Source organism: Dendrobates tinctorius, unplaced genomic scaffold (assembly GCF_039654945.1).
Source record: "Dendrobates tinctorius isolate UK_male_01 unplaced genomic scaffold, ASM3965494v1 ptg000062l, whole genome shotgun sequence".
NCBI lineage: Eukaryota > Metazoa > Chordata > Amphibia > Anura > Dendrobatidae > Dendrobates > Dendrobates tinctorius.
Window position 1 is genome coordinate 29,805,771 of NW_027361730.1, and position 14,230 is coordinate 29,820,000.

At 43.1% G+C, this 14,230-nt stretch overlaps 1 protein-coding gene across 1 annotated transcript in view; it reads right to left on the reverse strand.

The window, feature by feature from the left end:
- Positions 1-14,230, reverse strand: part of CCDC33 (coiled-coil domain containing 33) — a 174,407-nt gene that overhangs the window by 94,557 nt on the left and 65,620 nt on the right. The window contains exons 12-13 of the mRNA XM_073579465.1: positions 13,984-14,055; positions 12,666-12,782 (exon numbers count right to left, since the gene is read on the reverse strand). Coding sequence (XP_073435566.1) covers positions 12,666-12,782; positions 13,984-14,055 — 189 coding nt within the window. The remainder of the gene's footprint in view (positions 1-12,665; positions 12,783-13,983; positions 14,056-14,230) is intronic.

Genomic DNA, 14,230 nt, shown 5'->3' on the forward strand with positions numbered 1-14,230 from the left:
GAGGGTCGAACGCCTACAGCCAAATGTTTCCTATACCTTGGGCTAGGCAGCACTGTCCCACCACCGCTGTCCCCTGTGGACCCTGCATCCACCACATTAACCCAGTGCGCAGTGATGGACACGTAACGGCCCTGGCCATGCCGACTGGACCATGCATCAGTTGTGAGGTGCACCTTTCCGCTCACTGACTGCTTGAGTGCATGGACAATGCGGTCTTTCACATGATGGTGGAGGGCTGGGATGGCTTTGCGAGAGAAGAAGTGGCGACTGGGTAGGTCATAGCGTGGTACTGCATAGGCCATGAGTTCGCGGAAAGCTGTGCTTTCCACCAACCGAAAGGGCATCATCTCAAACGAGATTAGTTTGGCAATGTGGGCGTTCAAACCCAGTGTACGCGGATGAGAGATTGAGTACTTTCTTGACCTACTCATAGTGTCTGGGAGGGTGAGCTGGACTTGAGAGCTGCATATGGTGGAAGTAGCGGTGGACAGGGCGGACTGAGAGAGGGTTGATGATGGTGATGGAGTTGGTGTTCTTTCTGATGGCCTAGAATCAGTCTTTCGTTGATATAACAGTGGGATTCCCTGACTGCTGTGGTCTTGCAACGACACCTCAACATTTGCTGCTGTGCTAACCGGTGGGCTTACAGTGGGGGAAACAATGTAGCGTTGCTGACTACCTTCGTTGTGATCAGTTGCACATGTGGCACTTGAGGTTTGGTGTTGTGTCCACGCTTGCAAGTGCATGCTGGTTAAATGTCTAAGCATGCAACTGGTATTCAAATTTTTCAGATTTTTCCCTCGTCTAAAGGTCTTTGCGCACTTCTTACAGATAACCTTGGCCTGATCATGAGGATTTTGTTCAAAAAAGTGCCACACTGCACTCTTCCTACTTTGGCAGACATTTTGCGGCCTAGCACGCTGTGATCTTTTGACCCTCTGGACAAGCTGTCCAGCAACTCTTTTGATGTTTGGAACTTGTCTTTGGAGTGCTCGGGGCCTGCCAGATAACAGCTGTTGCGATGTCGATGTCTGCTGTGGATGCTCCTCATCTGAGCTATTGGAAGCAGCACCCTCTTCCCCCAATAGATGCCAATCTGGGTCAACAGCTGGGTCATCCATCACCTCCTCTTCTATGTCATGTGCACCTTTCTCTGTGTCACCGTGTATGGTGGTATAGTGTGCGGGAAGGGGCACCTGAGTCTCATCAGGGTCAAAATCTGGCTCTGTACACTGCGAGGACAATGTAGTGCTCTGAGTGAATGTACCAACAGAATCATCCATCAGCGGCTGTGCATCAGTGCACTCCATGTCAGATTCATCTTGGCCTGGGTAATTCACCATTTGACTTGATAATCCAGGCATGGTATGTGAAAACAGCTCCATGGAGTAATCAGTAGTATGGCCTGCGTCATCCTTCAATCTTGGTTGGGGTGAAGGACACAAGGAAAGGTGTGGTTCATGAACATGAGCCTCCAATGACGACTCAGTGCTTTTACTTTTTACAACTGAAGAAGAGGAGGCGATAGAGCTGGAGGCTGAGTCAGCAATGTAAGACAAAACTTTTTCCTGATGCTCTGCCTTTAAAAGTGGTTTGCCAACTCCTAGAAAAGTAAGCGTTCGAGGCCTTATGTAGCCAGACGATGACGCAGGGTCAGCACCTCCTGCATTCGGTCCTATTTTGCTCTTGCCACTACCATCAGATCCACCACCAACACCATCATTACCAGCTGCCAACCCCCGCCCAATTCCACGGCCTCTTCCACCAGCCTTCCTCATTTTTGGTAGAAATGTAGACAAAATCCAACAAACTATATAGTAATGTAAAACAAGGTACAAGGTGTCTATAGGACAGGGGAGATTTAGAATCTCTGCGCACACTTTTGGACACTGGACACTTGTGGATTGTGTGAGGCCCACTGATATCTGAGCGCTATGTGACACGCTCGATGGCACAGCTGCCTGTGACCAAAGTGACGAGAGGATAATGGAGATTTTGAATCTCTGTGCACACTTTTGGACACTGGACACTTGTGGATTGTGTGAGGCCCACTGATATCTGAGCGCTATGTGACACGTTCGATGGCACAGCTGCCTGTGACCAAAGTGACGAGAGGATAATGGAGATTTTGAATCTCTGCGCACACTTTTGGACACTGGACACTTGTGGATTGTGTGAGGCCCACTGATATCTGAGCGCTATGTGACACGCTCGATGGCACAGCTGCCTGTGACCAAAGTGACGAGAGGATAATGGAGATTTTGAATCTCTGCGCACACTTTTGGACACTGGACACTTGTGGATTGTGTGAGGCCCAATGATATATGAGCGCTATGTGACACGCTCGATGGCACAGCTGCCTGTGACCAAAGTGACGAGAGGATAATGGAGATTTTGAATCTCTGCGCACACTTTTGGACACTGGACACTTGTGGATTGTGTGAGGCCCAATGATATCTGAGCGCTATGTGACAGGCTCGATGGCACAGCTGTGACAAAAGTGACTAGAGAGATTGGATTGCTTTTAAAAAAGCAGTTTGCGGAGCAGTGGGTAAACAGCAATGCCAGCGTGTCAGGAAGCCTTAAAAGGCAGCCCAACAACCAACACCACTGATACACCACAATATAGCCTCCCCTTGCACTGCACACACAGTGACTTGTGTGTTGTGCAGGCCAAATCGCTAGCAGCAGAAGCAGTTTTTTTGTCTTCTTCCCTGCCTAACTCTCTCCCTACAGAATCAGCAGCAACCTCTCCCTATACTAAGATCAGCAGAAGTAAGATGGCGGTCGGCGTGCACGCCCTTTTATACCCCCTGTGACGCCCACCAAAGCAAGCCAATCACTTGCATGCCCTTCTGAAAGATGGTGGTGACCCGTGCCTAGGTCATCACGTTGCCCACAGTGTCCGTGGATCCTGATTGGCTGAAAAAGAGCGCAAAACAAACTTTTGAAACGCGACTTTGGCGCGTAAGTCGCCGACCTCGTGGCCGACCCCATCCTAGGGTCGGGTTTCGTTTCATGAAACCCGACTTTGCCAAAAGTCGGCGACTTTTGAATTTTTTCGACCCGTTTCGCTCAACTCTACCTGCTCACATATGGACAACAGTGAAATTTCACACAACATAGATATAAAAATGCCTGTTGTAAACCATTAGTCAAGATACAGTATATAGTAAGCCACTTAAGAACATAAACACTGTACTAGTTCAGTGTTTAAGAAATTAATTTTTAGGAAAACTGAAATAGATTAAATCAATTCTCTAGGCTATTTTGGTAATGAGGATGCGTTCTCTGTTAATCTTTTTCTCCCTGATGTTTTCGTTGCTTTTAATTTATAATCATTCTGGCCTTGATTTAATGGCTATCAGTTCTCTATGCACTGATTTCCTGCTGAACATTTGCTGAGCTTGTTCTTTCTCAGAAGCCAATCTAAAGAAGCAGATCTACAATTTGAAGTATTTTTTCACACCTTTTCATGGATGTTGTCTAAGATAGGATTTGTACATGTGACATCATCATTAGATGGGAGCATTATACTTTCATTCAATTGTCAGGGATCTGAAATTAAATATCCCTATTCAGAAAAGAGTAAATTGAACCAATTCTGGTTTGAGTCAATGTGTGTATTGGATTGTAGAAAACCATTGCTAATGATTTGGATAAACCTCATGCATCAATATTTTCCCATTTCCAAGTTTTTAAACAAATACAGGTGCATCTAAAAAAAATAGAATATCATCAAAGAGTTAATTTATTTCAGCTCTTCAATACAAAAAGTGAAACTCATATTACATACAGTCATTACAAACAGAGTGATCTATTTCAAGTGTTTATTTCTGTTAATGTTGATGATTATGGCTTATAGCCAATAAAAACCCAAAAGTCATTATCTCAGTAAATTTAAATACTTTAAAACACCAACTTGAAAAAAAATGATGTTAAAATCTGAAATGTTGGCCTACTGAAATATATATTCAGTAAATGCGCTCAATACTTGGTCGGGGCTTCTTTGGCATCGATTACCGTATTTGAATGAATGAATGTGTCAAATGGGGGTCCATCTTACAGTCCAAATTCAGCTTACCTGAGGGGATCAGCAGCGCTGGTGCAGCGGGGTCACAGGAGATGTTCGGTGGTCTGGCAATATGACCCCCATCCCAGGCTGGTGCGGCAGGTGCGGTGGCCTCCAGGAAATCACATCCCAGGCTGGTGCGGCAGGTTCAGTGGTGGTGCTCAGGGCTTCGCCGTCACCTTGTGAAAGCCCGAAGGCCCCGCATATCCATTGCTGCAATGCGGTAGCCTCCAGGAAATCCCATCCCAGGCTGGTGTTGCAGGTTCGTTGGTGCTCTGCGGTGCGGGGGGAGGGGGCTTGGCTGGCATCTTGTAAAAGCTCGGAGGCCCCATAAATCCATTGCTGCGATGCAGTGGCCTCCGGGAAAATGGCCACCGGGGGCGGGGCATGCTCAGATTGAGATCTCGGCAACGAGATCTCATCTTGAGATCTTGGGAGACAAGATGTTGGGATGAGATCTCAATCTGAGCATGCCCCCCCTCCCAGCGGTCATTTTCCCAGAGGCCACCGCATCGCAGCAGATTGAGATCTTGGTAAAGAGATCTTATCCCGAGATCTTGGGAGACGAGATCTCGGGACAAGATCTCGTTGCCCAGATTTCAATCTGAGCATGCGTTGCCCCTGGTGGCCATTTTCCTAAAGGCCACCGCATCGCAGCAATAGATGTGTGGGGCCTCTGGGCTTTCATAAAATGCAGGCGGAGTCCCCCCCCCGCACCACAAAGCACCACTGCCGCACAAGTCGTACCAGCCTGGGAAGGGTGTGTGATCATCGCCCGGCAGCGTTGGAGCGGGACCACCGCAGAATCTCCCGACTCCTGCTGCTGCCACAGTATTTGGTATTTGTAAGTATATTCCGACTATATGACACACTCCCATTTTCCCCAAAAATTTTGGGGCAAAAATGTGCGTCTTATTGTCCGAAAAATACGGTACTGCATTCATGCGTGGCATGGAGGCGATCAGCCTGTGGCACTGCTGAGGTGTTATGGAAGCCCAGGTTGCTTTGATAGCAGCCTTCAGCTCCTCTGCATTGTTGGGTCTGGTGTCTCTCATCTTCCTCTTGACAATACCCCATAGGTTAAGGTCAGGCAAGATTGCAGGCCAATCAAGTACAGTGATACTGTTGTTTTTAAACCAGGTATTGGTACTTTTGGCAGTATGGATAGGTGCCAAGTCCTGCTGGAGAATTAAATTTCCATCTCCAAAAAGCTTGTCGGCAGAGGGACGTATGAAATGCTTTAAAATTTTCTGGTAGATGGCAGCGCTGACTTTGGTCTTGATAAAACAGAGTGGGCCTACACCAGCAGATGACATGGCTCCCCAAACCATCACTGATTGTGGAAAATTCACACTAGACCTCAAGCAGCTTGGATTATCTGTCTATCCATTCTTCCTTCAGGACTCTGGGACCTTGATGTCCCAGGTCCAGTGTAAAGATTCCACAATTGGTGATGGTTTGGGGAGCCATGTCATCTGCTGAATGATGAGCTGAAGGCTGCTATCAAAGCAACCTGGGCTTTCTTAACATCTCAACAGTGCCACAGGCTGATCACCTCCATGCCACGCCGCACTGATGCAGTAATTGATGCAAAAGGAGCCCCAACCAAGTATTGAGTGCATTTACTGAACATACATTTCAGTAGGCCAACATTTCGGATTTTAAAATCATTTTTTCAAGTTGGTGTTATAAAGTATTCTAATTTACTGAGATAATGACTTTTGGGTTTTCATTGGCTGTAAGCCATAATCATCAACATTAACAGAAATAAACACTTGAAATAGATCACTGTTTATAATGACTCTATATAATATGAGTTTCACTTTTTGTATTGAAGAACTGAAATAAATTAAACTTTTTGATGATATTCTAATTTTGTGAGAAGCACCTGTATATAGTACATTCCATCATGGGCATGCATATTTGTAACTGTACGTTATGCTGCATAACACCATATCTGTAGGGAATGATTGTACACACATGCTGTATTACAAAGCAAAGTTAAACGGCCCCAGAAGAGAAGGCTCAGCAGTTTTCCCCTAACACAGGCCTAGATGAGAAGCCTCAGCACTCATACAGTTTACACTCTGGAAGCCAGAGATAAGCAGAAAAGCCGCTGTTTGACTTTCATTGCTCTCTTTCATCCTTTCTTTTGTGGAATAATTCATCCGTGGAGAAATCCCAAGGAAAAGAGCAGAATTGTGTACACCACAATTAGTGTCTCCATTTTTCCAGTTCATCCCTCTATCAGGCCTTCTCTCACTATCCTACTTTTTAATCCAAAGAGATAATTTCCTGTGCACTTTGTCTCTGTCAGTGGAGATCTGTTAAGCGCACAAAGCTAAACATCCATCTTTTTATAAACATCGCTATCTCAGGCTTTATCGCTGGAAAATACATCTTAAAGCCAATAGTCAGCAATTGCTGCAAAAGAAAACAATGCATTCAGCAGATGGTGCAACATAAAATTGATATCCCATAATTCAGAACTTTAAAGGCAATTTAAAAAAAAAAAAAAAATTGACATTTGGCCTGGTCTCATACTTGATTTGAGTTGTGCTTGAAAAATGAGTATACTTCCCACCCATGAACAATTTATTATCTTTATTATCTGTCATGGTGGCTATATTCCAGAGGTCAACTCTGTTTACTTAATGTCTTGGTTCTTCTAACCACAGCACTATGTCAAGGATGACCCCAAAGTATAAGAAAAGCTTCCCTGGCACTGGATCTCTAAATAGTGCCACAATGGTAAGTAATACATTAGATTAAGGCTATGTGCACACGTTACGGAATTCCCACGGAAGTTACCGGGGAAATCCCGGAATTCCATTCCGCGGGAAAACCGCATTTTAAATTCCCGCCATTTTCCCGCGGAAAAACTAGCGAATTGCAAGCGTAATTAGCTTGCAGAATGCTAGCGTTTTCCAAACGATCTGTAGCATCGCTTGGAGAACTGATTGACAGGTTGGTCACACTCGTCAAACATAGTGTTTGACGAGTGTGACCAACTTCTTACTATTGAGGCTGCCCTTGCAGCATCAGTAGTAAAAAGATCTAATGTTAAAAATAATAAAAAAAAATAAAAATGGTGTTTCTCACGTTCCAATGTCCCGCGCAGTATTCTCGATCCTTGCAATGCTCCCGGCAAGTCCTGTTCCCAGTGATGCATTGCGACAATGACCTTTGATGACGTTGCGGTCTCGCGAGACTGCTACGGTATCGCGAGACCGCGACGTCAAAGGTCATTGTCGCAATGCATCACTGGGAACGGGACCTGCCGGCAGCATCGCCAACCCCTGTGAATTCCTATGGTGGTAACATAGGGACTCAGAAGGGGTGGTCCGAGTAGTGAACAACTCATTTAAGATGGATTATGACGCTGCGAGGGACATCGGAAGGTGAGAATATGACGATTTTTTTATTTTAATTCTATTTTTTACAGGGTATGGTACCCAGAGCCTGGAGGACAGTCTCCTCTCCTCCGGACCTTGAGTACCATCCGCAAATGTTCAGCTTAATTTTCGTATGGTGGGCATAGCCACATGCGGAAAGTAAGCAGAACAATGCAATCCTATCGGTGCAGAATCGCCGCAATTCCACAAAGTTAATGAGCATGCTGCATATTTTTCTGCGATGTGATTCCGCCATGGGAAAATCCGCAGAATTAGCTCAGCATTGCGGAATCCCATAGGATTGCATGGGATGCTTTTTTGCGGCAAAATTGCGCGTTTAAAATCGCAGCGACAACACAAAAAAACGCTACGTGTGAACACAGCCTTAAGATAGCGCTCTTACATCAACTAAAAATCAGATTATGTATGCTTTTGCAAGGGACATTTTGTTAATCAGTTAATGACCGGGCCAATTTCCCTCATTGCTGACCATTCACATTTTCAGCTTTTACAATACATATACGGCAGTTTAAAGGCTCCAAAGCTTTTCTCTATCAGATGTTAAAATAATTTATGCCTCTTTTTTATTGCCACATGAGGTTTTTAATTTTTATGTCATAAATATTTATAATATATAACACACTAAGGGTGTTGCATGGCCGTGACATAGACGAAAACAGTCCATATAAAGGAAAAGTGAAGCTTTTATTTTCAGCCAAAGAGTAATAAACAATAATGCAACAGAAAAACAAGGCGACCTCTCTCAGCTGAGCTGGCTACGCCTCCAGTACTAACAGTACTGGAGCGGGAGTGATGAGTCCCACTACCAAATCCTACTCATCACTCCAATAAAAACCAACCCAGAACTACCATGAATCACCTAAGCTGCTGCACCAACCAGTACTACCTGGCTTTTAATATCTTCTACAGCTTAACTTTATGGGAGAGACATACACTCCGTCCAGTATCCTCCCTGTCGGCCTCCTACAATATAAATATATATATTTTTTGCTGCTACAGAAAAAAAACTAACACTTTTGTGATTTTTTACATTCTTTTTGTGACCACAACAGACCCCTAAAAACATTAGAAATTGAGCTCCCTTTTCTGTAGAAATTATTATTATACTGTATATTGGAAAGATTTTTGTTGATCATTTGGGCATGGCTAGAAACAATGGTTCGGCTGGCAGTGTCTTTTTTTTACATTTTGTTTTATTTCATCAATTTTTTTTATTCTTTCATCTATTTTGCAAAACATCTTATAAGATTCTAAATAAATACATGCAAAATAGATGTATAGTCTGTAGGCGGTCCTGAAGTATTTTAAGGGGTTTTCTCATTATCAAATTATTGTAAAAATAAACAATTTTGCAATGTACGGTAACGCATTAAAAATCCTTTGTGTTCCCAAGGAAAAAGGGATTTTTTAATTCTATAGTTCACTGCTCAGTACCTTGAGAAAACATTTTTCCAGTAGACTGTCCACAAAAAATATAGTAAAATCAGTCCTCTCTTTCATAGCATTAAAAAGATGTACCAGTAAAAAAAAAAAAAAAACACTAAGTAGGTGGACCTATGCAATCTCAACTAAAACATCCTTGGACATAGCAAAATAAACATGCCAAATACACCATTGAATAGAGAGTTAAAAGGGTTGCCCACTATTCAGACAACCCCTGTGAATTCCTATGGTGGTAACATAGGGACTCAGAAGGGGTGGTCCGAGTAGTGAACAACTCATTTAGGATGGATTATTTGGTGTCATTGTTTTGCTATGACTAAGGACGTATTAGTCTGAAATGTAAAGGCCTGCTTAATTTATATTTTTTTATGAGGTGTCTCTTTTTAATAGAAAAAGCATAAATGTAACATAGTAACATAGTTTTGAAGGCTGAAGGAAGACCTTATGTCCATCTAGTTCAGCCTATTTTTAGTGCAGCTGTTCTGCATTGTTGATCCTGGGGAAGGCAAAAAACCCCACAAAGTAGAAGCCAATTTTCTCCATAGGGAAAAAAATTCCTTCCCCTAAGCTGGGTCAACCATCTACCTATAATATTATGTTATTCGTAACCTTCTATACTGTTACTCACAAGAAAAGCATCCTTTCCTTTCTTAAATCCATTCAGTGAGTTGGCCATCACCACTTCCTCAGGAAGAGAATTCCAGAGCCTCACTGCTCTTACCGTGAAGAACCCTCTTCTATGCTGGTGCAGAAATTGTCTTTCCTCCAAACGAAGAGAATGCCCCTTGTTCTTGTCACAGTCCTTGGTACAAACAGTTCATTGGAGAGATCTCTGTATTGCCCTCTGATATACTTGTACATATATATTAAGTCTCCCCTAAGTCTTCTCTTTTCTAGAGTAAATAGACCTAATTTTGATAACCTTTCTGGGTATTGTAGTGAACCAACTCCATTTATCATTTTAATGGCCCGCCTTTGAACCCTTTCAAGTTCAGTAATATCTTTCTTGTGCACTGGCGTCCAAAATTGCACACAATACTCCAAGTGTGGTCTGACGAGTGATTTGTGCAGAGGGAGAATTATGTTTTTATCTCGTGTCCCCAGACCTCTTCTAATGGCACTTCATTATGGGCTGGTGAGGGGCCTGAGTAGGATTCTCATTCGTATATGTAGTAGAAGTAAAACTCAGTAGGATATGTGGCAAAAAGTGTTAATTCATTTACAACAGGTCAGTCCGAAGAGACAGCTAATGGCATTTCGGTCCTATGGGTACCTTCATCAGATAAATGCTGTAATGTCGTACTGGGATGTGAATATGTGATACTCACAAATGCTGGCTAGGAATGAACGGACTCAGCTGAACAGGTATTTGCTGTCTGCGCTGTAGTATTGTCACTGAATCACTATCAGGAAGGCGCTTAGTGACAGTGAATCCAAAAAATGGGTGGGTTACACCCAGGTGGAGATTTTAATTTAAAAAGAATCTGGCACGATAATTTTGTTACCCCATCTTAACGCAGCAAAATATAGGGGTAGAGACCCCGATTCTATAGATGTATCACTTACTGGGCTGCTTGCTGATGTTTTGAAAAAAAAAAAAAAAATCACTGTTTTATCTGCCTCAGATCTTTCCAGGCTGTAAATGCTGAGCTCTGCATAACCCCACCCACACCTCTGATTGATAGATTTATGTGTACATTGTGTATAGGTGGAAACTTTTCAATCAGGAGCGAAGGAGAGTGATGGAGGGAGGTGTTATACAGAGTTCATGAATGGACTACAAGACAGCAGGCTTACTAGTCCTCTAGTGATAATCTCATGCTGATGAAACTGATTTTAGTGAAATTACAGCAAGCAGCCCAGTAAATGACACATCACTTAAATCAGGGTCTCTGTCTCTACATTATGCTGTTTTCGGATTAGGTAACAAAAACCTGCTGGCAGATTCCCTTTATGCCATTGATACACATGTTACATACAGTGGGGAAAAATGTATTTAGTCAGCCACCAATTCCGCAAGTTCTCCCACTTAAAAAGATGAGAGAGGCCTCTAATTGACATCATAGGTAGACCACAACTATGAGAGTCAAAATGAGAAAACAAATCCAGAAAATCACCTTGTCTGATTTGGCAAGATATATTTTGCAAATTATGGTGGAAAATAAGTATTTCGTCATTAACAAAAGTCATCTTAATATTTTTTTATATATCCTTTTTTGGCAATGACAGAGGTCAAACGTTTTCTGTAAGTCTTCACAAGGTTGACACACACTGTTGGTGGTATGTTGGCCCATTCCTCCATGCAGATCTCCTCTAGAGAAGTGATGTTTTGGGCCTGTCGCTGAGCAACACGGACTTTCAAATTCCTCCAAAGGTTTTCTATGGGGTTGAGATCTGGAGACTGGCTAGGCCATTCCAGGAACATCATATGCTTCTTACAAAGCCACTCCTTCATTGCCCTGGCAGTGTGCTTGGGATCATTATCATGCTAAAAGACCCATCCACATTTCATCTTCAATGTCCTTGCTGATGGAAGGAGGTTTGCACTCAAAATCTCACGATACATGGCCCCATTCTTTCTTTCTTTCTTTCATTTACACAAAACAGTCATCCTGGTCCCTTTGCAGAGAAACAGTACCAAACCATGATGATGCCACCCCCATGTTGCACAGTAGGTATGGTGTTCTTTGGATGCAGCTCAGCATTCTGTCTCCTCCAAACACAACAAGTTTTGTTTATACCAAACAGTTCTAATTTGGTTTCATCAGACCATATGACATTCTTCTAATAATCTTCTGGATAATCCAAATGCTCTCTAGCAAACTTCAGACGGGCCCGGACATGTACTGGCTTAAGCAGGGGGACACGTCTGGCACTGCAGGATCTGAGTCCCTGGCGGAGTAGTGTGCTACTGATGGTAGCCTTTGTTACTGTGGTCCCAGCTCTATGCAGGTCATTCACTAGGTCCCCCCAGTGTGGTGTTAGATCTTGCATGGAGCTCCAGATCGAGGGAGATTATCAGTGGTCTTGTTGTAAGGCTTCCATTTTCTTATTATTGCACCGACGGTTGATTTCATCACACCAAGCTGCTTGCCTATTGCAGATTCAGTCTTCCCAGCCTGGTGCAGGGCTACAATTTTATTTCTGGGATCCTTCAACAGCTCTTTGGTCTTTACCATAGTGGAGTTTGGAGTGTGACTGTTTGAGGTTGTGGACAGGTGTCTTTTATACTGACAACAAGTTCAAACAGGTGCCATTACTGCAAGTAATAAGTGGAGGACAGAGGAGCCTCTTAAAGAAGTTACAGGTCTGTGAGAGCCAGGAATGTTGAATGTTTTTAGGTGACCAAATACTTATTTTCCACCATAATTTGCAAAGTAAATCTTGCCAAATCAGACAAGGTGATTTTCTGGATTTGTTTTCTCATTTTAACTCTCATAGTTGTGGTCTACCTATGATGTCAATTTCAGGCCTCTCTCATTTTTTTAAGTGGGAGAACTTACACAATTGGTGGCTGACTAAGTGATTTTTCCCCCACTGTATGTGTAAGATCAGCAGATTGATGCAGTCTCATGTATGAAAGCAGAGTATATATGGAAAATGCAGAATACTACCTAGGGTCTGATCTTGATTTGCCTGGACTGTACAATGATTTACTAATATGGAGGCACCAGGCCATATTCTTAGTTTTCCTTATAATTCCTTATATAAATTGGCTAATTTTTGGCGCTTACCTTCTCCTTGTTGAGAGTTTCAGTCTCCTCTTTAGTGAGGTATACAGCCTTATTAGTTTGTGTCTCATAGTGAGTGGAAGGTGGGATCTCGGATGGGCTCAGAAAGAAATCTGGATGCTGAAGAAAAATAAATTTAATGTATAGAGGTATTCTTTTGGGGACACAACCGTGCTGAAATTAACGCTCATAGTATCTGTGTGTTTGGCTCATATGCACAATACATCACTGTGAAATGACTAGTCTTAGTCATTTGTTACTTCGTGCTACTCTTTAAAATGGAAGCATTAGCGTGTAATAGAAGATAATGATAGACATCTGGGGTGTATTCGTGAGTAGGCTATAGTGTGTGTCTGCATGAGCTTCACTCATTACTCTGTGATTAGCAGAGGAATGCACCGAAGACACGCAAATCTCAGATCAAAGCATGAAAAACCAACATTTACAGACATACATTTCCATTTTATCCCTCCAATCTGACGCTCTTTAATCAAAGACCTTAATGGACTGGATCATATGATCTTGGCACATCTACCTGTCGCCATTGCCAGCTCCTCTTTTCTGTCGCCTGCATCTTTTGTACAAGCTGAATGCTGTCCTTGCTATTCGCAGCATAGAATGATACTAGTATCCAGCGAGCTAACATTGCTTACATGCCCTGTCATTTGTTAAAATACCCCAGATGTAAGTACATAGCTTCACAGGCGTTCTTTTTATGTTTCCCTTTGGTAGGCATGGGGTTTAAGTGATGAGTCTCGGAATTAATTCAGTGCCTGCCATCAGAGAAGGAGGGCGGTTATTTATTGCAGCTCAAGGGTAAGAAACCCTGAATTATTCAAAAGGTCCCCTCCTATTTTTTTCTGTTCTGTCCCATGGGGGAAATTAAGCTGAAGCTTCTCCTTGTCCACCTCCCACTAGCCCTGAGGGGTGATATGAAAAGATATTGACAGCTTGTTAGTTCAGATTATAAATGAGAGAAGAGAGAAAAGCCAAGAAGCATGATGGGGGGAGAAGTAGTGATTGACAGACGGCGGCGTTCCATATTGTCTTCAATTGTTCAGGCACTTGTGAGAAATGTTCTTGTGTGTTTTTTTACATGATGTTAGTTAAAAGTTACCCGATCATCCAGCGGGCACTACACTGATTTGTACAAAGGACTTATGCCAATAGCAGAGATGAACACAAAGCGTTGTAGATAAGCAACAAACTCAGTAGAGAGAGCGATAAAAGAAAGAGCTGAACAGGAACGAAAAAAAATAAAGCTATGTAAAAGTAAACCAAAAAACATGTAAGAAAAGACTGAAAAAATATCACCTCTTACCTCGGTCTTCAGCAGCAGGAGCTGCAGTGACACACAGGGAGCCTCTCCCAAAACAGTCCTCAGCTCTGTACCCTAGGGTAGAAATAAGATTAGAAAAGGCTACTTTGCCATATCCAAGTAAAACGAACCTACTTCCTTAGGCCATGTGCACACGCTGCGGTTTTTGCTGCGGTTCTGCGGCGGTTTTGGCCCTGCAGAACTGCAGCAGTTCCGCAGACATGGTACTTTACCATGTTAGCCTATGGGT